Source organism: Cryptotermes secundus, unplaced genomic scaffold (genome assembly GCF_002891405.2).
Source record: "Cryptotermes secundus unplaced genomic scaffold, Csec_1.0 scaffold363, whole genome shotgun sequence".
NCBI classification, from domain to species: Eukaryota; Metazoa; Arthropoda; class Insecta; order Blattodea; family Kalotermitidae; genus Cryptotermes; species Cryptotermes secundus.
The window spans coordinates 623569-650526 of record NW_019737986.1 but is presented as its reverse complement, the minus strand read 5'-3'; the positions used below and the strand labels follow the sequence as shown (position 1 = coordinate 650526).

Genomic DNA, 26958 nt, shown 5'->3' with positions numbered 1-26958 from the left:
GCTTGAAAGCAAAGCTACATGATCGTAGATTTCAGTCGTCCGAGGAGGTGGTCATTGCCACAAGAGACGCCGTACGGGGATTTCCTGCCAGTATGTTTCAGCAATGTTTTCGGCAGCTATATCAACGTCGGCAGACTTGCATAGCGGCCAACGGCAACTATTTTGAGAGCCGACGCGGATCTGTGTAAGTGTATGTGAATACCTTGTAATATGATGCGATAAAACCACATTCGACGAACTTAATGACTCTACCACATATGTCTTCGCGACATGCTGCTTGGGAACAGGGACTTTTTCTCGGCAGCTCACCAGAGGCTCGAATTTACAGAATTTTTGTTTCCTCAAAGTTAGAAGTGTGTTTCCCTCGCACCGCGCACCCTTTCCTTGAGCTCTTCACTAGCCTCGGAATGTCAGTCTATATTTTCCCACCGAAGCAGTCGCGTATGACGACCATTCTTCAAATGCAGCAGTTAGCACGAGGAAGTTATCCGATCGCTTTATGAATTGTAGCCTCATTTTGAAACACATTATTAGCAGCTGCNGGCGATACGTTCCTCCGAAACGTCGGTTAACACCACATATACACGGTGCCAAATCCCAGAAGACTGCTTTCTTTACAGAATTTTTGTTTCCTCAAAGTTAGAAGTGTGTTTCCCTCGCACCGCGCACCCTTTCCTTGAGCTCTTCACTAGCCTCGGAATGTCAGTCTATATTTTCCCACCGAAGCAGTCGCGTATGACGACCATTCTTCAAATGCAGCAGTTAGCACGAGGAAGTTATCCGATCGCTTTATGAATTGTAGCCTCATTTTGAAACACATTATTAGCAGCTGCAATGTACTATCTGAATGATCAGGCTACTACGCCGGCGCAAGGGTAATTTTTTCCTAACATTGGTCAGCAACAAGTGGGAGACAGAGAAATAATGTTACTTTTCTTGGTTTAAAGTATTGTTGCGCATTCATGAGTATTTTTCAGCTGTTTTAGTATGACAAGTGTTGTGCCACTATGGAGGCTGGATAAGCAATAATCCTGTGTCCAAACACCTCTCTTTCGGTGACGTCTAGGCTCACAGATGTCCTGCGCCAATTACAGTGCACAGAAAAACTAATAACTCTCTCTCCTTTAAAGAACAGTAAGCTCTGGGAAGAACTAATCGCCCATTTTCCTTTGATATGACACGGGCCGCGTAGAAAATTACATCTCCATCATTTCTTCTTTGCCGCAGGAACGTCATTAGCAGGTCATTACCAAGCAACGATAGAGAAATACATTTTAGCGAACCTTTGCCTAGCAACGATAGAGGAATACACATACAAACAGACAGACAGACAGACAGATGGGAGGGATTTACGAAGTATGTCTTGAGATGGGCTCATGTGCCATGATACATATACCAAGTTTCATGAAGATTGGTTCAAGCATTTCAAAGTTAATGGGAGTGGGGAAATACACAGAAACACAGCATGGAAATCGTAGACGCCTACTTTTATTTTTTCAGAATGAGGAAAGTAGGCCAAAATAGACGATTTTAGTAAATTTAAGTATCATAAATTCCAATCACAGGATAAGAGTTTTGTTCCACCAGTCATTTTCAAGGGAACTAGTTAAAACCTAAAATACAACCAGCCGTAAGATGATCAGATATGACATAGCAGCTTTTCGATCAATTCATGCCAGACATGAAAATCTCTTGATCACTAACTGAGTCTTATTTATACTGACAAACATGTGTACGCCTGTAAGATTTGAGGCTTTCACGGCGGTGACTATGAAGAAAGCAGTCTTCTGGGATTTGGCACCGTGTATATGTTGTGTTAACCGACGTTTCGGAGGAACGTATCGCCTCCATCTTCAGGGTAGAAGGAAAAATATAAGAAATCCGCAAGCGAAGTGACCGTGAGAACCGGTAAAAGCAGACTGAGTCTCTCTGACGGTCTCTTCGCTTGCGGATTTCTTATATTTTTCCTTCTACCCTGAAGATGGANCGTGACGAAAATAACGGGTTCTAGTTCGGATGATTGGATTTACTGGCTCTTTCGTTACAAGTTCTATTAATCACACTTACACAGCATTATCACTGATTTACACACTTTCCAGCTCACCGTTGCACACGCAATAGGCTTCTCCGTCTCCTGGCAACGTATCTCAACACAGAAACTAGGACTCCAAATCACTATGAATTCTTCTTGTCTTCAATCACTCTGTACTGCTCTGTCCTAATCTGAACTAATCTTCACAAATCACTAAGCACATGCTCCATTCTCGTCCTTGTACTCTCAACTGCTCAACTCTCCTGGACAAAACACCTATTGTAGTAGACATGTTTACAGTTCTGTTGCTTAGCATTGGGCATGGCGCGGACCACATTCAAAGCAAGACACGTGATAGCTTTCTCGCCAGTCCATTGGCGCGCTGACTGTTTCCTAGCAACGAGCTATAAACATTCGTCCTATTGTTGTGTGCGCTTGTCGCGGGGTGTTTATCGATCCGTTGCCTGGCAATGCGTTGACATGACACAGTAGATACTTCCGTACGGCAGTCGGAGAGCAGAGAAACGTATTTGGTCGCTCTAGTGTGAAAAGGTCGTACGGCAAAAAATCATACGACATTTTTCCGTACGACCCATGTCGCTGTGTGTGTTCTTAGCCTAAGTCACACTCATTTCTCTGTATGCAGTCCTGCCCTAGTTGTCTAGACAGCGCAGCAGTGAAGAGAAATTGCGGATTATGGGTTGGTCCGACGTGAAGGGAGAACAATCGTACTTCATATTTCGCGCTTACATAAAGAAAAAATTCATATTATGATCTTAGTTCGCTTCACAGATTATAACTTTAATGACTTAACAGATTCTTCAGCGTAGAAAAGGTGAAGCGTTCAAGCATGGCTGTTCGAACACAGTCACTCACAGCTCAAGTATTCGTATGACAAGTAGATTAGCATTACGCAGCTGCTGAAAATGAAAAAAAGAAATAGAGAATTTGATAAAATGTATGTAATGTCGCAATTACCTCTATAACCCGAAGACAATCCTCGCACACATCAGGAATGCCAACACTAGAAATGTATCGAATCGTATGCCTGTAATATGAAGTAGAAACAATAAGCAACGAACTTCGTGGAGCAGAGTTCTTCAGAAGCTAATAGTCGCTCAGCTACCACGAAATCCCTTGTCTTTCGTGGAACACGAAGGTTCATTACGGTGTCCACAAAAGCCCGTCAATAACCAGTACAATGAGTTAGACGAATCAAGTCCATATTGTCACCTTATTTCTTTATGATCCATTTTAATTGTCTGCTTTCCTTATTTCGAAAAGTAAAAGGAGGCTTATATGATCCTCTCATCTGCTCCTAGGTCTTGCAAGTGGTCACTTCCCCTCAAGTTTTCTCACCAAAATTGTGTGTTAATGTTTTACTTGCCATATTCCTCGCCCATTTTATCCTACTAATTTGACCTTCTAATAACATTTGAAAACAACCAAAGTCTGCTGTAATATATGCTCTTAAACGTGTAATACGAGTGACAGAAACCAGTGAGCGACACTGACAGAAACTTAATTTTTCTCCACAGTTAAATTACGGTTACGTTTAAAAATGCGTACATTTCAAAACCATTGAGTTTTATGTGCATCGTGTTCCATTAAATCTCTATTTTAGAGAGCAATGTAAATTTACATTCATGTAATCCACAGTTTAACGTTTCTGTAAACAGCAAATCCCATTCCACATGCCCTCTGCCCGACTCTTCCATTACACGTGAGTACCTCTGACATGTGCCCGCTGCCCAGCAGAACCAGTGTTTGGTCACTCTCCTGTACCGGAGATGAATTTCAACACGTCACTGGACCCCGTAAATGGAAACAGGAAATGAATTCCTGCGAATAACAAGAAGCGATGCTGATCGATTCTAGAAAATATCAATCGGTGCGTCAGAAAGAAGCTGCAGATTTTCGTGTACAACTAAACAAAGAGCGCCATAGCAGAAATGGGGGAGGCGAGAAGTTTGAAGGGAAGACCACTTTGTGAGACCTAGTTATAGATGGAAGGACGACTCTGAAATGGAAGTCAAAGATATGGGTGGCATTCAGATGAGTCAAGACAATGGTGGCCGGCTCTTATGAGTGTGATAATGAACTATCGGGTTCCATAAGGGGCGGAATTGTCCAGCCAGCTTCTCAAAAATAAATCTGCTATATGCAGTTGGTTAGATGATCAGTAACAAAAGATGATTGAGATTAAAGGATGTCCTCGGTGCTCAGATAGAACCACGTGACAAAGTACACACTTCTTCCTAAATACCTCTGTGTCAGAGAACCACAACATGAAGGCAAAGGTTCACGAATTTTTAACCTATGCATAACATGGAGATGGATACTCATGTTCACGCTTCAGCAGCATTACCACCGGGGAAGGACTTCCTAGTGCAATGTCTGTGACAAGAAGTTGTCTTGGCTTAGAAGGGAAGATCACTTGCCCCTCCCTTCTGCTCGGAAAAATGGAAACTGTTGCAATTTTGTACATGTTTCTATGCGCACCTGGCCGGGTCAGTGGTGACGCACATGCGCACTGCGGATGTGGCAGTCGCCCTGAGAAGAGTGCGTGGCGTGAAGACCACTGTGATTTAAGCCAATTCTGGCAACAACAAATAAGGAAATACAGCGTAACAATTACGGCGCGTTCAATCGCCGTTGATTGTCTCGAAAACCGTGTATTTGGCATGAAACGTATACATAATTTTTCTCTAGCTGTTGTTCCAAACAAAGTGCGTCCTCATGTATATACGTACTTGGCACGAGTTAAACTCGAGACGCACGGCGAAATGCGCATGCGTGTAGGTATCCATGTAAAGCCGTTGTTATTGTTGTCCAATTTCAACCAAAATTAGGACGGATCAGCACATTTTAGTTAAACTCCCTGATATCAGATTTCATGAAATTCAGTTTGGTTGTTCTCGACTGTTTTCTTGTAAACACAAACAGAAGGATGGACAGATTTAAGCACGCATAGCGATGCGAGAGCATCTGAAACCCTGTTTCAGTGCGTGATATAAAAACTGGGTCTCTTCCTTTCAAGAGGGCGTGTACGTTCGTCATCTAAGAATGCCTCATGACGAATTATTCCATATTAAAATCCCAACTTCACACAAGCCACTAGCTTCTGAGAGCCTGTGTCGTTATGCAGCCAGCAGTACAAAGTGTCCAGGACACCCATAACCATATATGTGAAGTTCTGTGGAACTTACTAACAGAACTAGGATTCGAAGCTTCGTAATATGTAACCGTTCTTAAGGGGCCCATACACGTACGAGCCTGCCTCGCGAGTCCGACTCGGCTCGGGTTCCAATGAGCCAAACTCCTCCGTGTGCGGGTCGCAAAGTTGGGAGTCAGCTCATGCGTTTGTGGCGAAATTAATCCGAGCCCGGCTCCCGAGTCAAGCTCGCCGAGCCGGACTCGCGAGTCAGACTGGTACGTGTATGGGCCCCTTTATGATTATGTGTCAGATTGAAGTGAAGGGATATTCTCCAGACACCTACCTAACACTACAGAAATTATTTTCAAAACATGAGGATATTCGTATAGGCCTATTTGCAGATGCCTATATAATAATAATAATAATTATTATTATTATTTCTTATTTATATAACCGTGATAGGAAAAGATAAAGTAAGACAAATCTTGATTTGAAAATATGTACGATGTACCTTGACCATGTGAATGCAGAATCGTACGCGTATAAAAGTAGCCTATGTTTTGGTACCCTTTTTCCTGATGCCGTGAACTCTTGAGAATCCATTTTAACATCTTTGGCTTTACATCCATCTTCACTAATGACATTTGTGCTTCTGTTTATAATTTCAGCTACTTCTTTTTGTCAGTGTGTTAAATATCTGGGAAATTTTGTAGACTGTAAGCTCTGTTTTCATAGTTATTTTTTATTGCTAGTGGGGTGGGACTAAGTCCCTTGTACTGCGGCCACTTCTGGCCTATTGTACCAGCCCCAGATGATAGGTGAGGGTGATTGTGGAGCAACTGGTGGAATGAAGATTGGCAGGGAAAACCGAAGTACTCGGAGAAAACCTGCCCCAGCGCCACTTTGTCCACCACAAATCCCACTTGAACCCGGGCCGCCGCGGTTGGAGTTTTCATAGCTAAATCAAAGTATAAACATGTTAGGTTCGAGTCGTAACGTTACAGTCTTATGATTTTATGTTCTCCGGGTGCTGTGTGGACTAGAGTGAGCTTCTGCCGCCTGGGACTGAACTCGGAAGAACTGAAAGAAATTTTCACGATTATGCTGTAGCAGACTTCTTATTGGCGAATGTAATAATACGTATAATGACACATTAGTGGGGTTGAATCTTTAAATACTCTAATCCATGTGGCAGTATTTCTATTTCTTATCGTTGTCTTTAAAAACGAAATTCGTTGCTCTTCCTTTCGTGATGTGCAGCTGCTGGGTTAATCAGCCAGTTTTCCGTTTCTTGTATGCATCACCGCACTAATGTCATTTCCTCGGCGAAATATATTTCTGCGGCAAATTCTATCTACATGCACAATATAATTGACATTTTTAAGGGAAAGTTCATTCCATTAATCGACATCATTAAATTTGCTATATATCTTTATAACTGTTGTCAATCGCGCCAGTATTTTAATTGACTCGAACTATTACTATTATCGAAATCATATCATTTTCAAAATTGGTAACTGAGCCTCTATATCTGAAAGTGAAACTATACCTGGAAATTACGCTGCTAATTGATCGTTCTGATTTTAATTGATAATAATATAATTTTAATTATTGCGATTGCTTCTGCTACTACTGTGCTACCACCACTAGTACTACTACTACTACTACTACAAGTAAAGTTGCCTATGTGTCTACACACTACACCATGAAGAGATACAAACGGGAAACCGGCCTACAGGTAAAGCCCCACTGTCGCTCCGGGCTCTTTACGCCCTATGCCCACTGGGTCCAAAAGTAGGCCTTGATGTGGCCGCAAAGACAATTATCCCGCCTTGTTTGGAATCACACGCTGGTCTGCAGCCACTTCCCGACTGTTGTTAAGACGAATGCTTTTATTCTTCAGCTGGTACGCGACGCCAGCAAACGACTGTTACGCAGCGGCAAGTGTCAACTATCAGGCGGCCTTCATCTGAGGCTAAACCAGGCCACGACAGTTTCCTTCCATATCCTTCTCAGTTCATCCTCCATTTATCATCCTACCGTTCGACATCACACGCAAAACGCCTTATAGAGACCAGAAATCAATACATTCTTTTCGAATCTGTTTTCATCGTTGTGTTTGTATCTCATCCGTTCCAGGCTCAGCTAGTCTGTGGCAGTTTAATATGAAGTACTCTTTATGTAATGCCCAATCACTTGATGCCGGTCAGCTCCTTAAGTAAATACATTTCTGTTGCTTAGGAACAGTGGTATCTTCAACGAGGTCTGTATTTTACTCTCTGGCATTCTTCACTCGTTTCGTGACTAATTATTTAATGTTTAACTTTTGTCCGGACTACCTTGAACTTTAGTTTATACATTTTGACACTGTTCTCATGTTTTCTGTACTCCTTATTTGTCAGTATTTGTGCGGATTTTTCAGTAACTTTGCCTACTTTTCTTATTGAAAATGAAAGCGAGAGTATGAGATCATCGACTTTTGAACCAAGTGACTTATTTTCGCAGAACGTGGTACGAACGTTATGCTACCCCACCGCTGCACATCTGATTTCGTACAACCAGTGATAACACGAACGACACTTAATACAGGATCCACATATGATGTAAGGTAATAGATCTTCGAGAACTTTTATTGTTCTTTTCAGATCTAAAATAATAACATGGTGGCCGTGCGAAATTGTTTCTAACTTTCGGTTTGTTACCAGTAACTAATGAAGAAACGCATGTAAAATCCAGTACGGGGATAAATCGCAAATATACCTACACTGTATGTATGGCATTTTGGTTGTAAGTAAATAGTTACAAACATGGCGATGGTGCGAAGATAGGTTATGTGTGGCAAATTTCCCATAGACAGAGTCTGTATGTACATATCGGTAATTAGTACTAAACTCAAAGAGAATAAACAAAACTAAAATAAAGTAAGAATAATAAGAGTAATAGACATGTATGACTAGAAATTTACACAATAAGGAAGTAGGTATGTAATTTCTGCTCGGAATTCTTTCTTTAATATCTTGCATCCTTTCCAGTTCTTTCCTGTAACTGGTTTTCTTGCTGTTGTCACGTACTGCAATAAATGAATTTGGTGTATTGAAGAAATAATCAAGACAAAATACTGTACATGCCTGCTAGTGGTCTCCATTGTGTGAACACATATTAGCTGCCACTCTTTCTGCTTCCAGGTGGTTGGCACATCTGCAAACTTGACGCTGGACGTGGATGCCAACACTGCAGGGCGGTACTATTGCAAAGCTAGCGTAATGGGCTTCCCCGAGGTGGGGGCTGAAGCAGCCATTTACCTTAAGGGACCGCCATCCATCGTCAGCCACAGGACGCAGTTCGGCATTCAGGGCGACAACGTGCGCCTTGAATGTGTGGCTTTCTCCATCCCGAAACCAGAGCACGTCATGTGGACCTACAAGGGCAATGAGGTGGATGCCGATGACAAGGATTATACAATCCTAGAGGACCCCTTGCCCGAAGGAATCAAGAGCACACTTGTGATTCGAGAGTCACAGCAACAGCATTTTGGAGCTTACAACTGCTCTGTCACAAACCCATATGGAAGCGATGTGGTAGAGATCAACCTCAAACCTCAGAGTAAGCGTTATTATAGCAGCCCCCAGAAATGGCTAAGTTGCGCTTAATTCGAAGGCAGTGTTCTTTTGAACTGCGTACGACATCAGGAACTGGAAAAGTGATATCAAGGCAACTTTAAAAAAATTTACCCCTCTTCTAATTTTCTCCGACACATGCATCAATCAGAAATGAAAATGGAATGGTGCACGGCAATTCATTTTGCTCCAAATTCGCAGTGGATGAGGATACACTGCATTCATAATTACAGTCTAAACAAAGGTTTAAGTTGTATTCTAATTCAGATTGCGTGTATTTTACAAATGCATTCTTCCTGTTGTTCTCGAACTATTTATTGCAGACACAAACCAACTGTAGCTCAAAGCTGATACTATACTGTCAGAGTCACACATTATTTTGCTTCTGTTTCATTAATACTCCGCACAGTCCGACATTTTGTTAAATAATAAGTTCGTGGCAGAATATATTTGAGGGACGCAAGAATGATAGAAATATTATTTGAAGAAAGCCATCTTCTGGGATGTGGCACCGTGTAGATGTGGCGTTAACCGACGTTTAGGAGGAACGTACTGCCTCCAAGCATACTGCTTGTCTGCTTGTACCGGTTCTCACGGTCTCTTTGCTTGCGGATTTTCTTATTTTCCCTTCTACCCTGAAGATTGAGGCGATAGATTCCCCCGAAACGTCGGTTAACACCACATATACACGGTGCCACATCCCAGAAGACTGCTTTCTTCATAGTCACCGCCGTGAAAACCTCAAATCTTACGAAATATTATTTGTTAAGAATACAATTATGTGATACTCATTTCAGCTTTCATTGAAAATACTGCTGAAAATTATATGCTCTTTTCAGGAGAGTGTTTTTGGCCATTTCACATTTGAAAGAGTTTGTGTTCAAGATGAACATTCAGTTGTATCAAATACAAACGTTTGGATCCTCCATTTGATGTCAAATTGAAGAAGAAACAGCTGTATGACAGTTGGTCGAAGTTTAGATATTTATTGACAGCACATATAGCACACATCAATCCATGGGCAGCCATCATATATATAAGGCAGGGACAATGCTAGACTTGTGTCAATATACGGATCCAAAGGTGTGAGCCTGTAAACCTGAATCCAAAAATGAAAACCAGTGGAACTCCCTCCCAGAAAAAATATGCTTTGCTTTGATATTTTCAATTGATTAAATTCCATTGGAAAGATTATACTCTGAAATTTTTTAGTTAATAATCAAAGAAAGGGCTTGATGTTTCGTAGCAAGTGACTGACCTCTTTCTTTACAGAAACTTTTCCTCTACTCATGATCCTAACAGGTGTTATTGGAGGGGTAATAGTCATCATAGCTATTGCCATGGTGATAATTCTTTGCCAGAGGAGAGAAAAGAAACCAGAAGGTAAAGAACTTGCATTATCTGCATATCTGTTTATTTAATATTTACAATAAGTCATATGAAGCATGGGCTGGATTTTTCTGGCTGAGGTAAGTGACCAGAACCAATAACCTGCATTAACCCAGCGCTGGTGAAATGGCAATACGTAACAAAAGTGGTAAGGTGGGGTCCAACAGACCACAGACATTCCATTGACTGCATCAAATCCACCTTTGGTTTTGTTGTAAAACAGAATGTTTTCCAGCTTAGATGTCCTCTCATCTACATTATCATCATACTGTAATGTGAAAATCATGACAACATTTTTGTTTTGTTTTTGGCACAAATGAAGCTATGGTGATATTGGGTTGAAAACCAGAAATGGTAGTCACTGGGCTTCTTCGCTTGGTATTGATGAACTCAGGTGACAGTTCTCTTTTATTTTTCTTCATTGTTTCCACCATAGTTAGCTTATGATCTACTAATAAGGATTTGGCCAATGGGTAACTTATGAACCAATTATCTAAACTCACATTGTGACCTGTTCCATATATAGGTGCAATCATCCTTGTATCAACTTCAGAAGGTGTGTTTGAAACTTTGTATGGGCCTTCAGATTGTGTGCAAATGCAAACTTCCAAATTAGAAGTATACAAGTACTTGGCATCAACCAAAGCAAATACTTTCAGGCCATACTTTGCCGTTTTGCTTCGAATGTACTGCCGGAAACTGCATCATCCACGAAACGCTTCTAACTTTTCATGAATCGTTACGTTTTCTCCTAAAGAATATACAGACTCACATACATCATTGAACTTATCAAAAATGTCTCTAATTGGAGCCAATTTGTCCTAAGATCTTCCTTCAGTTCTAGTACTTCAGTCGTCAAATCGCACACATCTAAGAAGAAAACGGAAACAAACAAGTGACATTGTGCTTCTAAATAGTCAACATCAGTACCATCCGTGGCCCATAGATAATCCGGATTCTGGTGACTAGACTTATAAAAACCACATAAATATAAAAGTTCAAACACAGACTTTATTTCACTCATATCAGTCTTTTGAACACTTATTTTCGGCATAATTTACTTGTTTTCTTTCTATTTCAACTTATTGGGTAAAAAAAAATATTATTCTCAAAACACACTCTAAATATTTATGAAAATGTATTTGCTTACAGTTGGTATGTAAAAATATAGAAGACACAGCAGTAACGATAATATTTTAATGGAATATACATGAAAACAACTTAACTTTCGGAAGCAAATATAGTCACACTTTTTGTAAGGTGGGGTCTGGTGGACCCCGGCACAATTTACATGTCTGTACACTAAACTTGCTTGCACGCAAAAGCCTGACGTCTATGGCATCTAGTAGCGGGTTATGGGAGGGGAAGCTACAGTGAGGCACGACTCACTGCCACATGATCTTAAAAAGTTACAGTCAAATTAAAATCTTTGGGGGTCTGTGACACCCCACCTTACTAACGCGGGGTTAAAGCAAATGGTACTAGAAGATGAGGTGGGCTTACATTATTGGGCAATTGAGAACATGGTAATAAATCTCTGAGTTCCATAATCAGAAATACAGGGGTTCAACAGAATGATGGAAACACTACAGATGCTGTACACAATTCTTTATTAATATGGCATTGGGCCATCTTCTGCCTTCAATACAAACATAAATCTTTCTTGGAATGGACTCGTACAAGTTTTGAACAGTCTCTAGCGGAATTTTGTACCATTCTTCTTCAAGGAGCATCTTCAAGTTGCTTTAGAGATGCCAGAGGTGGGAGTCTGTTCCTCACGCTAGTCTCAAAGCTGATCAGATTGGTTTAGTGACGTTCAAACTGGTAACTGGGCTGGCCAGGGAAGGTGCTGAAGTTCACCTTCATGCTCTTCAAACCCTCACCGAACAGTTCCAGCTGTGTGAATGGGGGCTCTGTCATCTTGGAAAAGAAAACTGCATCATTGCTCAGAAACAATGTCTGGACCATGGGATGCTCTTTGTTACCCAACTTGTCCATGTACTTCCTTGCAGTAATTTGGCCAAGAAGGGTAATAATGGTACCAACAGAATGCTATACCATGATGTTGTTTCCCAAAGCATGACAGAACCCCCCCCCGGAGGAACCAGGCAGTCCAGACCGTAGGCTTCCTTGGGTATTCTCCAAACATAAACTCCTCATGATGTAGGGAACTCTTTTGCATGGAATGTCACTCTCAACACAATCACTAATGCATTGACATGGGCACTACACAGATTGTAAACAAACAGAAGAACATTCCTGTTTCCAACTGAAGTCGCTTCAATGTAGCCTACACAAACAAATTCTGCTCCTCAGTTTCTTAGTGATTCTATTATTTTGTCAATTCCCTGTATATAATTAGTACCACAACCCTTGCTAATCCAGATGAACTGGTAGGAGGTCATCCAGATTAAGCAATAATCTGGATTAGTGAAGCAGAAGGTAGCCCTAAGAGACACAAAATTTAGAACACAAATAAATGGATAATGTTATGATATAGGTAGTGCTGATGAAGTAAATAAGAAAATCACTTTAAGCCTTTATTTGAAATCTATAAAAAGACAGTATACTTATTCATTGACCCAGAAGTTGTACTTGTTTTCAACATAATAATGCAGATTTGAAGAAACTGTCAAGTTTTGTCTGAACAGACAAGTGACTCATCTGTCTTCCTTAATGTCCTGTGTCTTTTAAAGCAGTGGTTCTCAACCTTTGTCAGACCGTGATCCGGTAAATTCTTTTTTTCCTACAAGAGAAGGGCCAGGTATCGGGCTGCGGTCCAGCGTTTGAGAAACACTGTTTTAAAGTATGTGCTCAACTCTGAACAGCATTTTTCATTTTTCATATTTTGATCCGGATTGTCCAACATCCAGATTAACTGTAATCAGATTAGCACGGGTTTTCTCTACCTGTGTTACACATTAGTGTATACAGCCATCTTCATTAACTACTGTAGCCTATTTGTTATACACGCTACTATAAATGATTCATTCGTTTTTAAAACGCTAACAAACATGATTGATATATAAAAAGAACCGTAAACTCACCACGTTTGCTTCACACTCTACAAATGTTCTATGTATGCCCCTTGGGTCACACCACACACGTCCAGGCTGTAGTCGAGCTCGTTCCACACATTTTGTAGCATCATCCTGTCAATGGTCATCACTGCAGCATCGATGCATTCCCTCAGCTCTACTAGTGTTCTTGGCAGTGGGGGGTATGTAAACACGATCCTTAATGTACCCCCAAAGGAAGAAGTCACAAGGCGTTAGATCAGGTGATCTGGGGGGCCAAGTGAACAGAGCTACCGCATCCTAACCAACAGGCCCAATCCAGCGATGCCGAAGTTCATTGTTTATGTAGCGACGAACACTGCCAAAACCACTGCAAAATGCTTTATTTACATGGCGGTTCTTTTCCTTACTCTCTTTTGAATGCGCGTTGCACTGCTATAACAGACAAACATCTCGCATATTTCAACAAACAAAAACTCTTTTCTTGCAATGTCGCCATTTTGTAAAGGAACTGAACTCGTGCTGCCAACTGGTGCATATAATACAAACTTCGTGAGTTTATGGTTCTTTTTGTATATCAATCATTTTGTATGTGTAATACTTTGGAAAATATACCGTTTTAAAAACGAATGAATCATTTATAGTAACCCTGTATTAACCACAAAGCATAATTTTGAAACTTCACCTGAGTTGCTGAATTATCGGCGATGAACACATCAGTAACAATAAATGAATATAAATTTGTAGTTAGGTTTTCATTCTGAGTGCTTTCACAGACTGCAGGGAAGCAGAGAAACAATGCAAAGAATCGGACAGGTCCTCCAACATCTCAGACTTGAAGATGGAGTTACGGACTGGCTCATCCGTAAGCAATGTCCACTGTGAACTTGAGTATGGACCTGATTCAGAGACTGGAAGTGAAAGCGTTGTTACAAGAGTTGGAGTACCTCTTGCAGGGCCTGTACCTATGCCGGTCAATGGTGGAGAGCACATATACCGATACTCAGCAGAGTTTACAGATCCTGTATTTCCTCCCAAAGTAAGTAACAAATGTCTTTGTTATTAGTGGTGGAACTTGACATTTCAAAAGTGTTCGCCAAATTCTGAGACTGAGGAAGGTCACGAAAACTCTGTCAGTTGAATATAGACAACTATGCAATTTTTACCTAAAAATTAATTAAGGCCAAAGGGGAACGAAATATAAACTAGTTAAAAATGGCAAGCAACTGAGCTTGTCTTTAACTTTATTGCACTTGTATGTGTTCCATACAATTGTTTTTCATTGAAAATATTTATCACAGTTGCAGAAGTTCTGTTTTCTATGTCTTACAGAAGTTTCACCTCAGTTGTCATTATTGATAGCCTAGTGACCTGAAACTGAATCCGGTGCAGGTTAAGTATGGACCTTCTTCAGAGCAGAAAATGTCTGCTCACAGACGCGCTGGTTGCAGTAACCTTTAATAACAAGGAAGATCATTTTTTACTTCTAGTAATAACATACTAAGATTATAAACAATATGATATTTGAGGCCAAAAATATTACTTTTTATTCCAACAAATAAGTAATGAAAGTTCACCTTTCAGATGGAATCATAATACTAGCCGTATTATTTCAGTAACGACTCATTAACAGTAGTTGGAAAATTTCCAGAGCAGTGTTTATAAAGTTCCCAGAGTCCAGAAGTGAAACAGACTTTCATTTGAGAATTTCAGGGAATCGGTTGGCCAACGGTCCTGTAATAATATGTCATACTACAGTACAGATGGCAGTAAGAAGTATATCAATCATTATTATTCATTGACATTCATGGTCTCCTAGATAGAAATTTTGAGTGTTCTGTATCTCCCTATGAGCAGCTCTCATTTTCTGATCAAACTTTTCAAAGCTTCTCTTAAAATAATCCGAAATTCTTCAACTTGCATAATTTCAAAAAGTTCTTCTGCTTGCAGTAGTACCCCTGAATATCCTTTCAAAAAGAAACTGTCAAAATCTTGAAGAATATCATGATATTATTGGGTACAAATACATGATTCGTCATCCCTTTCTTGTCTGTTTGCTTCTGTTAGTTGCGTGCTCTGTGAGCACCAACCACCTGAAGTATGTTAACACCTTCCATTTGGCTAAAAGAAGCTTGCAGAAGCTTGGAATGTCATTCACACCCTCCTCCCAAGCCTCTTCTAATTGGGCCTCCACCAACATAAGCTTCAGGAAAATGGTAACAAGCATATGGTCTATCTGTTTCTCCTATCAGTATGTGTAGTACCACTGAAATATCAAAGTGACATTTTTATTTAATTTTTCAACAAGGTAATCAAGCTAAATGGTTAACATGAATGCCCTGCCACTGGTTACGATCCTAATGAAATGAAACTAGTATTCCGTATTAAAGATCTTATGCCTATGTTTGCAGGATGGACAAAACAATAATGGTTATGTGCCCTATGTGGACTATACACGAGACTACAACCCACCACCACCCATTGAAAGCAGCCGAGAATCGCTGTCAGCTGTGACAAGTGTGGCAAGTGTAACAGGGGTACCAAGCATAGACCCACGTTATTCTGCAGTGTATGGAAACCCATACTTGCGAAATCCCAACACATCATTGCCACCAGCTCCAACGCATGCCATTGGCACACCTGCACCCCCACCGTACTCTGCAGCAACTAGGAATGGGGCTGTCCCACAAGTGGCCAGGCTACCCAATTCTCCAACATCACAATACATTGTGCCCACCTCACAGCCAGCAACCATGAAACGGGGAACTCTTGCCACGCATGTATAATAATTGCCAGGATACTTCTGCCCAAAAGGTGTTCTCTGTAGCAATGCCGTATACACTAATATAACTTCCAGGGTAAATACACTAGAGGGATTAAAAGAAGTTGAAGCAATCTGAAGCTCATCTGTACATACCCATAAGAATTTAGCTTTTCATAAGTGCGTGTATAGTGAAGAGTTGGAAGCCTTATGAGGATATTTCCGTTATATTTAAGCAATTAGTGGGATACTACAATCACCAGAGCTTCCAGTTTTGATCAGTGCATAGGTCACATAACATACCAAAGACATTGCTTAATTCACCACTTGTGTGAAGACAAGCCTTGCAGCATGAAGTGGACAACCGACGCAAATTTTGGGTCCTGCATTTTCTTTCCATGAAAGATGGTGAACAACAGACTAGTCAAATTAAAAACTGGCTTACAGAAGCTGGTTTCACATTTCAACTGGGGTGGCATAGGCTTAGAAGAGATCCAGAAATGTTGTGCAGTGTCCTTACCAGGGGATGGATTCCCTACTGAGTGGCCATGAAGGAACTGCCACGGAAGACTTGAACAACGCAAACCCAACGACTTGTGCATGCTCATCCAGTTTTGTTAATGTATAAACTTAAGTGGCTTTCATTGCTCTACTTTCTTCCAACTGCTGCTGAACGTTCCCTTATCATGAAAAGATTATATCTTAACTGTGATTAAAACTACTTTCAATGTATTTGCTAAAGAAATCTGTCTTTTTGGAATGTTTTGTGTTCCAAAAATTCACTATTTGATGTTACAAAAAAGTGAGAAATTCAAAACAAATCAGGCCTAAATGACTCAGCTTTTGGACAGAATTTTTACAAAATCGATGTTCATTTTAGACTGGTCTGTTATACTAGATGCCAGATGGCTTTAGTTGACTTTATACTCCATGTCAATTCATGCCAGGGCTGTAGGGAAGGGAGGAGTCTTGTGCAGCCCTATCTTCTCAAAATGTCCAGTGTCAAGGTGTGATAGTTTCATTGCATCATGTTCTTAACTTACGGTTGGTATTTTTATATTGTAGTTGGCAGGCAGCTACCAAGTTGACTGTAGTAAAAACCCGTCCCTTCTGCTAATGTCCAACCACTAAGATATAATATTGTTGCGCTGCCGCCCGGGCCAGTTCCGTGTTGGTTCAGTCTTTGTTTGGCATCTGTATTGTTGACATAATACTCAGGCATTTTCCATTGTTACTGGGTCTCTCTGTATTTAACGGTCTCATACTGCACTGAATCAAAGTGCTATATTAAGCACTGATAATACTGACAATGAACTTGTGGGATGTTAATGAGGAGGTTTTTAAATATTTACAAATGGTAATGTGTTCCATGTTATTAATTATTCATTTCCAGTAGGAGACAAGAAGATAACAAAATCTGAGATGTAATATCTCTGTGGCACAGAGAATTTAAACGCAGAAATTAATTTTTATATTATCATCTTCCTTACATTTAAACATTACTTTCAGTAAGGAACATACAGATAGCACAAATAAATACTTTTCTCCCCATACTGATCTATAGTACAGTTTCCGTGATCTCATTTCCCAACATAGATGGTCTAAATGATATAAAAGCATCATTACTTCATCATATGCCTGATTTTATGGATGAAGCAACCATCCCAACCCTTCCCAGTAACAAACTTTATAAACAGGCCTGTAAACAACCAACCATACAAATGCCTATTGTTTAAAAGTAGTGAGTGGTGATGCTATAAGACAATGTACTATCACAGCAGAGTGTATTCATTCTGAACTATGTGGTGAATATTGAAAGACCGTGCAGTGTGCACCAACGAACATAAATTTAAGTTACGTTTGATGTTGAGTGAAGCCTGCCTTAGTACTGAGTGATATTGATGAGTGTCTGGGCCTAATTGTTTTTATATAGCTATATATATATATATATTTGCCAAGATTGTGTACATTTTAATAAGTTGAACATAATGCAAGTTTGACTACAAAGTCATTGAACTGATGAAAAGAAGCTGCCAGCGATCTCTTTTAATGTCTCATAATTATGTAATGTAAATTCCCATTGAAGATATTTCTTTCAAGCACTAGACTGTTTGGATGTTTTACGAAGTTCTACAGTAAGTTGCCGCATACTTAAAAGTATGTTCTCCTGCTAGTATGCAATGTGGCACTTAGGAATGCTACCAGTGCTGAGTGTCATATGGCAAATGTCAAATTGTTATTATTTAGATGTATATCTAAGCATCTGGAAGAAAAAAGATAAAAAGATTGCCTACGGCCCTGATTCATTCCAATGTGTGTAGAGTCTTCTTCCGTTTCTATCGCAATTCGCTCAACATCGTCATTTTCTTACACACTTTTGGATTTCAAAAAAGGAAACTTTCCTAATAAAGCAATATCAGATTTTTGTGACTGAGAAAGATCAATTTTATGAAATGTATTATGAACTACCAATCCCTCAATACAATGCAAACAAATGAAGACAAATTAGAATAATTACATCACACAAATCTGCAGTTACATTCTTACAATTTACTGGCTATGATCCTCTTTAGATTGCAGTCTTCTGGGTTATGACATCATGTACTCTCACACATTGAAACCAACGTTTATGATGAACCTGTTACTTCTGCCACCCCCAGGAGATGGAGGTAGCAGGTTCCTCTGAAATGCTGATAACCACCTACAGAATTACACTGTCATAACCCAGATGGTCATAATCTAAATTTTCACTACCATGAAAACCTAGGATCTCACACAACTATCCTACCGTTCCTCTAACAGTGTAGCCAGGCAGTCCTAGTTCAATTCCTGGACTTGCCATCCTGATGTGATTAAGGAATCAGGATATTTGATTGAGTGCAATCCAGGTTTGCTATGGATATATGTATTTTGTGGCATGAATTAAAGATGCATGTATGCAATTCATCTATGCTTGCAGTGACACTTTCAAACTGAGGGAATCAGATAACAAGCATGAAAGAACCCAAAGAGCAGAAGACTGAATGGAAGGTTTTAAAGTTGAGAAACTGATCTTTCTGAACCATGGGCTAATGTCTACTTTTGCCTGTGACATAAATGCCTCAGAAAGTGCACCATGAAGAAAGTTACGTCCCTATTCAAGATGTATGAGTAGCATCACAAATTCAAGGAAAGTAACGATTTTTTGGAAGACAAACAGGGTAGCAAATAGCCTGCAACATCATGAAAAAAGGACAGTGAGAGACAGGGGCTAGAGCTGATTGCCATCATATGATAAAGGCAGTTGCAAGAGAGCCAAAATGTTGATGGGTAGTTGCCACACTATTCTCAAGGTGTGGAGATGCCCCACAACTTCTAGTATAGTGTATCATGAATTCTGACACAGTAGCGATGTGATATATGCTTGAAGATCATTGGTGTTCTCATCAGTGCAGCATATAATGATCAGGACTATCTCTGGAAGATGAAACTTACCCGTAAGCCACAGTGCTGCAGGTGAAGTACTGTGCACTGCAAGTGTGTTCCTTATTCTGCTAGTCAACAAGAGCCTGAGTGCCTGCACAGCAGCATCTCACTAGCACAGGACTTTCTCACACACTGCACTCTCACAATTTGAAACATGCAATTTTTTTGACTTCTTTCTAAGGATGAACAACCAGTGAAGTCCTGCCACTTCAAGGGTGCAGCATAGGTTCAACTACCTTAAAGATGGTGTTGCAGGTCACATGCTGGCTTCCAGAAATGTTCTGAACACAGCTGCTGATGGACAGCATTTTGAAGACAACTGCATCTAAGGTTTCTCTGTGTTGCAAAACTTGAACCCTGGCTCCTACCCAAGAACTTCTTGCAGCTAGCAGAGTTATCACAAAAAAAGGGGGGGCCTCACAAACTATAAAAGCAGTATGAATTTCTAAAAAACATATTCTGTGGGTTGTCTGCATTTCTATTTCATTCAGAAATATTTCATTATCATACCCATATGACAGGGTCTAACCAAATTATATGAAATTAATATTTTACACAGAACAACAACCAAAACATTTCCTCCAGCATATAATAAAATGTTCTCCACTGAAAGCAGCATTAAAATGTTATTCTGTTTCATGACATAAACAAAGCATGGATGGAATGGTAGTAGCTGATACCTTCCTAAATTCTACCTTTTATATTCCGCATACTAACCACAACATATTCTGATGGCCAAAAATGAGTGAACACTGGAGAATTAAGTACAGCATATATCAGAACTCAATATAAGTTTGTAATTTAATTTCATTGGTAGTTCCTAGTTCAAGAACCCTTGATATAAATTCACGGAGAAGAATAAAAGGTTAAAAAATGACACAAAATATTTTTACATATTTTCTTTAATGTCTAAATATCCTACAACAAGAAAGTGATTATTAAATCTATACACATTGTACATAAAGATTACACATATGCTGTCTAGCTTTCTTTTTGTACAATGTTTCTATTATTATTTGCATTACAGTGCATCACTTTTTGAAACTCAGTGACTATGTAAACGGCAGTGATTTCCAAAATACACATTTCATTAAAAGTACCCAAAAGTCAGTTTCTTGAAAGTACAAACTCCGTGTGATCTCAAACGTTCTGTTATACAATAAATGTCAGAACAATATTAATTAAAGTATAGTATAGTGACTAGGCAGGGACAGAGATTTCTCTTTCCCACTGTGGCCACATCAATTCTGGGGCTCACCCACCAACCGGTACTGTAGCCCGTTTTTCCTGGGGAGCAAAGCTGCTTAGGCATAAAGCTAATCATCTACCTCCATCTAGCGCTCAGGTAATTCTTCTACTCCATATACATCCTTATGGGGTGGTGCTCAATTAATTAAAGGGGAAACTTTATCTTTATCTATATCATACCATTTGGGCACACGGTAGCAGTTGGTTGAGGTACTATGCTAGAAGCTGGAAGGTCTCAAGTTCGATTCCCGATGAGATCAGATTTTTCAACTGACCTAAACCTTTCCAGCCACATTATGGCCCTGGGGTCGAATCAGCCTGTCACCAATACCACAAATCTTCCTGGGGCTAAAGGGCGGCTGGCGCATAAGGCCCACAACCTCATTGCCATCTGTTGCCTGGACATCTCACAAAAATATGGGCCTCCACAGCCTGTTTCAGGGATGGCTTTACCTTTTGTCTTAACCTATATCATACCATTTCAAACGTCACATTAAAGAAAATATGTCAACTTGCTGTTTAAAATCTGAAGATACTTTAAACTAGACCTAAACCCCACACACAAAAAACAGCATATTCTGAACTTTTGAAATATTTTATGGTTACCAATAAAAAGCAAATCACCCAGACCCTAAGAAATATTGATCACAGTAAGATGTGAATGGAAGCACATTATACGCTCCAGAGTAATACAAAGACATCACTTCAATGGTAGGTATATTTATAGTATATTTATACTGACTGCCTGAAAACAAATACATTTCAGATGAATGAACTGGAAAAGGATCAGACAGCAAGGAAAAAGAGATGAGGGTGTCATAGTTCAACTTCATGCACGTCATACCTTCAGTAAGTTCTCTGCTGAATTTGTTCATTCCAACTGAATTTCAGCTTATTGTGAATCATTCTTCTATATTCAATGTGATGTTTCCAATGGATAAAATGAAACAGAAACATCTTTTAAGATATTTCCATACCTAAAAGCCCAAAAAGGTACGCTTACAACTGAATAAAATTAGTCCAAACCATTTTACATTGTCTCACTTTTGTCATTATTCAAACCAACCATATTCTCACTAACTTCCCACAGTTTCTTGGCAACAGCAGGATCAAATTCCATTTTTGGTCCATAAAAATTACAATTACGAAAGAAAAGCCCTGATTTTCCTTCTAGCTCTTCTGATGTGGCACAATAAAGCGTTGTTTGTGCTCCCTGAAAGAATCAATTTAAATGAGGTTAGTGTTTCGTTTGTATTTTAATAACACAGTCTTTAAATTACAACACCGCAAATGAGGTTGGAAAGTGACTGTTCAGTTTATCAGGGAGTCCAACTGGCTTAGGCAGAATGGCAGTGCCATTACAGCTAGAAGATTTTGAAATGAGTGTTTTCATATGTCAGAAGTAAATCCCCATCAGGAAGATGCAATGTTTTATGAAACCTACATCAGACAGTTTTAAAAATACTGAAAACCAAAATTAATTTTCACCGTGTGCAATTATACAAAAATAAAGGAAATATTTCCAAAGGACAGTATTATTATACTTACCACTAAGATAAATGTTTAAAGCTTTGTAAAAACTTAATTCAATAACAAAGTGATACACAATTTTTCCGAATTTCAGTTTGTAGTGCTTTAGTTCAGCAATGAGATACCAACGTACAAATAACGACATTAAATTTGCAACTGCTTAAGTTATGTGAAGTCAATCTCTTGAGTCACATTATTCATATAAATCTGACTTGTAGATTTAAGATTAAATTAAGATTAAGATAAATTCAAATATTAAGACACTTTGTAGGAGTATAAATGGTTACATTGGACATAATGAAGAAAATTACTTTCTGCAAGTAATGTGTACCTGGACAGCCTGAGTTCAAATCCTGACTTGCTAACCATATGCTTAACAGATGGACTAGTCATATGCTAGTACAAATGTGGGTGATTTCAAATCCTAAATGGCCATTCAAATGTTACATAGGACTGGTAGTTCGGGCTGGTCAACCAAGCTACAAAGCCCCCATTAGATGCTGCAGCCCATGGAAGGCTCACTGTAGTATTAGTAGCAATGGAAAAGAAGCACATTATTAATCAAAGCTTAAACCGAGATGTCTAACTGTAAACACATGTGATGTGGAGGGATGAATCTAAGCATTGTGTATACTAAATCTGCTTACAAAACCTAATACAGGACTCTGATCTCCGAGGTAAAGTGTTCAAGGTACTAAAACCAATTCACTGTAGGTGCTTCAGATGTGTGAAGAATTACAGAAGCAAACAAGCAGCCCCTAATTTCCTACCATTTCTACGAAATATTCCATGTTTAAACCCTGAGGTATATGTCTTACACTCCAGATGAGGAATCAAGTATAACCACTGATTCCATCCTAAGTAGCATAGCACTAAAATTCTGTTCAAAGATACCACAACTAGCATGGCAACAATAGCTGGGAGTTGTGTCTGACTACACTTGTATTTTTTTCTCTCCCCCTTGGTATTTAGGCTATAAATAGTTCACTGTACAAATTCTAGATGATGCATGAGATAAATCAAGTATCTGGAGGAAAAGGAATGGGCAGTACAAAACTGATGCACTCGTGGAAAACCTGCCCCAGTGTTACTTTGTGCATTACAAAATCCACATGAGCTGACCTGGGACTGAACCTGGGCCACTATGGTGAGGAGCCAGCAACTAAGTCCTTGAGCTATGGCATGCCCTTGAACGATGAACCAGCCTGAGGCTTCACTTGCATGTGCCTAACTATGAGAAAAAGTAAAATGAGTAAAGGTAAAAGGTAAAGCTATCCCTCATGGAGGCCCATAGGATTGTGAGATGTCGAGGCTCCCACATTTTCTAGACAATCAGCTCACAGATGGTGGTGAGGTGTCAGCCTTACACTCCAGCCACCCTTTACACCCCAGGAAGATTCCTGGTACTCATTTCTGTTAGTGGCTGAATCGAGCCCAGAGCCCTTGTGCAGCTGGAAGGATTAGGTAAACTGAAAAAATCCAATGGCCTTATTGGGAATCGAACCCAAAACCTTCCAGCTTGTAGCACAGTGCCTCAACTAACTACACTACTGTGTGCCCCGCAGTAAATTTGGTGCATAAACACTAAATTCACATTTTGTACACTAGACTTCATATGGAATGTTGTTGTTCTCTTTGTGTCCTCTTCCCAGGTATCAAAGTTAGTAACTGGCACAATTTAAGCATTAACACCTATACAACTATGCTACCTGTACAAGGAAGGTATGATATAACAACCCCACCTCATAATTTTTGGTCTGACGGACCCTAATGGCATTATATTATTCTTCACATACTGCTGTCATCAACAGTTGCGTTTTTGTTATTTCTCATTTTTATCTACTATCCACTCAGCCTCTCTCATTTCTTTACTGTGGTAGCTCTACACATTCTTATCAAAATCATATTTTTCTGTCCCACACACCCTTCAAAAGGAACCAGTTCCTTTGTACACTCTTCTAGAGCACAAAAAAAGATAATCCTTACGTTTTTCTGTATGGAGCACAATTCTAAAGATGCCAAAATTCGGTTCTAACAATCCTGAATACTGCATGGAGCAGAACTTGAGAAAATGACAATTGCCTGGCTGGAATATGCAGGTTCACGGAAATAAGTAATTGGACCCTATCCTCAGTCATATGACTCAAGTTCACACCCCTTGCACACACTTCTCATTAAGTATGCACCCCACTAATACACACAGAACAGAGAAACTTTTCTTGACTCTACAGCCCCAGTGGGCCTAGGCCTACCTCAATGAACTTCTCCGTTCACTTCGGTTTTTCTAGATCTTACACATTCGGTAGGACTCCTTGGGCGGGTGATCAGCTCGTCACAAGGCCTCTGAAACTATACATTAGTAATTATATATTTTAATGTGTCGGCTGTTTGCATGTTTAAGTCCAATCCCATTTCTGACACCACTATTGCATGTTTCCTATGTAATGCGACAAATAAATTCACGCAGGTCTGGGATTTAGCAAATATTTATTGGACGCTCACTTTTACACATGCAAAACAATATTCACTTAGAGCGCCAATACACCGTTAGTACACTCTGGAACTCTGAAGTCTGAGCACAACCTGCTTCTATCTCGCTAGAGTCGAATCCAAAACTATGAGTAAAAAACTCAGAATCTCTACTGTGATTTACAAGCTGTAATTTCACTCAGAATCTCTTGTGATACTGAACTCTCATCAGAGCTACACTCTTATAGTATATCCAGCGTTCAGATGGAATAGGGAATACCTTATCAAAGGGTTAATTTCATCCACTATTATGCAACGAACAATCCGTTGCTTAGGAAATGCTAGCATTACTCAATACAGAATACCCTGTAAGTGTTTGGTTTCATCCATTATTATGGATATTCCCATGCAACAATCTGTTGGTATTCAATTCGTCGCTGTGGAATAATTTCCATGTATTCATTGTAGCTGAAGTATGCCAGATCAATCCAATCCATACCATCCCATCCTATCTCTCCAAGATCCATTCTAATATTGTCCAATATTGGTCTTCCTATTGGTATCTTTTCCTGTGGCTTTCCCACAAATATCCTTTACATATTCTTCTTCTCCTCATTCGTGCTACATGCCCTGGCTATCTCATCCTCCTTGACTTTATCATTCTAATTATACTTGGAGAAGAGTAAAAGTTATGAAGTTCCTCATTATGCAGTTTTCTCCAACTTCCTGTCACTTCATCTCTCTTCGATCCAAATATTTAAAATTCTTCCACCACTACCCTAAGCAAATCTGCCCTATACATTCCAAGCACCAAATCTCATATCCATTTCCTTTGGTTTAGGTCATTTATCCAATGAATCCATCCAGGTCCGAGGTTTCTTGTCCATCTTTCATAACAAGCTTATTTTTAAGCTGAGGAGTTGTTAGTCCCAGGCCCAACCCCCAAGCTGGAGGACCACCCCTTGTTGGCTCTTTGTGACTGCTTATTCAATATATATGCAGCTACCCTCCTTATCTCGAGGCTGTCTCCTCCATCTGCAACCTGAGGGTGCGCTTTGCTGAGGTGACAAGGGACCCACCTAAAATGTTGTTACCACAGTGATAAATTCAGCTATCAGCCTCACAGTATCGGAGGATTTAAAATCCCCTACTCCAAGATGATAAAATTCAAGGCGTGAATGTGGGGTGTCCTCTGGTGACACAAGTTTTGTAAAACAACTATCACTTAACAATGTACGAGTAACAAAGGAATACAGACACACACAATCAAAGATATGCTACAGTGTCAGATTCTGTGTGTGATGGAAAATATATGCTGACAGGGGGGACAGGAGAGGTAAGATTCAGCTACCATCACCACTATTACAATCAACAATAATAATCATCATACCTGGGATGGTGTCCGCATGAAAAACAATGCAACGGGCAAGAAAAGTATATAGTGGTACCACTTCACATTTGAGTACCTAAAAAGGTTTTTGTACACAAATCCTGGACACAATGCAAAAGAATCCACACCAGTGCCTTCTATCCTCTTTGACAGTTCAATGTTAAACAACATATTCGCCAGTTTAGAATTACAGTAGGCTGGGTTCATACGCCGTCCAGCTCCAGCAAATCCTTTTTCACCATTCAGGTTGTCAAAATCTATTGTTCCTCTTTCATGTAGCATAGAGGATACAATAACAATTCTAGAAATGAATAAGGAAGGCACTTCATTAATGCAAGAAACCATACACTCCAGCTCAAGCCGAGCTTATAGACATTGTATCATAAACTCATAAATAAAGCAATTTTTGTACTTTGCTATCTACACATAAAACCAGACGTGTATTATAATATACTGAATTTCATTCAATTACAAGACACTATGAAAGGTACTTTTGCTTTAAACACTTTCATCTGTATAGAAAAACGAACAAATTTATAAATCAATATTCAATTATACAACTTTGTGATCTTGGTGCAAATTTCTGTCATTATGTATTAGATACATCTAAACACATGCATGCATACATACATAGAAATTATTCTACAATAAGCCCCAAATCTCTTAAAATAGGGAAGGTAAGTCAAAAAATGTGAAACCATCTGACAGGTTATTTTATCCACTGTTTTTATTTCATAATATGCTGCATTTTCATCAGCAAAGTGTCTGGCAACATTTCTTGGTCAAAATGGATTACACTTTCTTTCACAGCCAACATGTAAACTTACGACGGTTTGATATTATGAATGTATCAAGTTTTACCTCCTCTACCACATACATCATC

At 39.6% G+C, this 26958-nt stretch overlaps 2 protein-coding genes across 6 annotated transcripts in view; one reads left to right on the top strand and one right to left on the bottom strand.

Moving 5' to 3' along the window:
• The window catches only part of LOC111870614 (irregular chiasm C-roughest protein), a 525714-nt gene extending 507317 nt beyond the window's left edge, over positions 1–18397 (top strand). For all 4 annotated transcript variants that reach the window (XM_023863049.2, XM_023863048.2, XM_033753921.1 and 1 more), the window contains 4 exons: positions 8375–8792; positions 10079–10189; positions 13989–14251; positions 15624–18397. In XM_023863049.2, the coding sequence (XP_023718817.1) occupies positions 8375–8792; positions 10079–10189; positions 13989–14251; positions 15624–15998 (1167 nt within the window). In that variant the 3' untranslated portion in view covers positions 15999–18397. The remainder of the gene's footprint in view (positions 1–8374; positions 8793–10078; positions 10190–13988; positions 14252–15623) is intronic.
• Positions 18398–21110: 2713 nt separating this feature from the next.
• LOC111870617 (nuclear mitotic apparatus protein 1) overlaps positions 21111–26958 on the bottom strand; it is a 94144-nt gene continuing 88296 nt past the window's right edge. For both annotated transcript variants that reach the window (XM_033753924.1, XM_033753925.1), the window contains 2 exons: positions 26076–26376; positions 21111–21899 (listed from right to left, as the gene is read on the bottom strand). In XM_033753924.1, the coding sequence (XP_033609815.1) occupies positions 21717–21899; positions 26076–26376 (484 nt within the window). In that variant the 3' untranslated portion in view covers positions 21111–21716. The remainder of the gene's footprint in view (positions 21900–26075; positions 26377–26958) is intronic.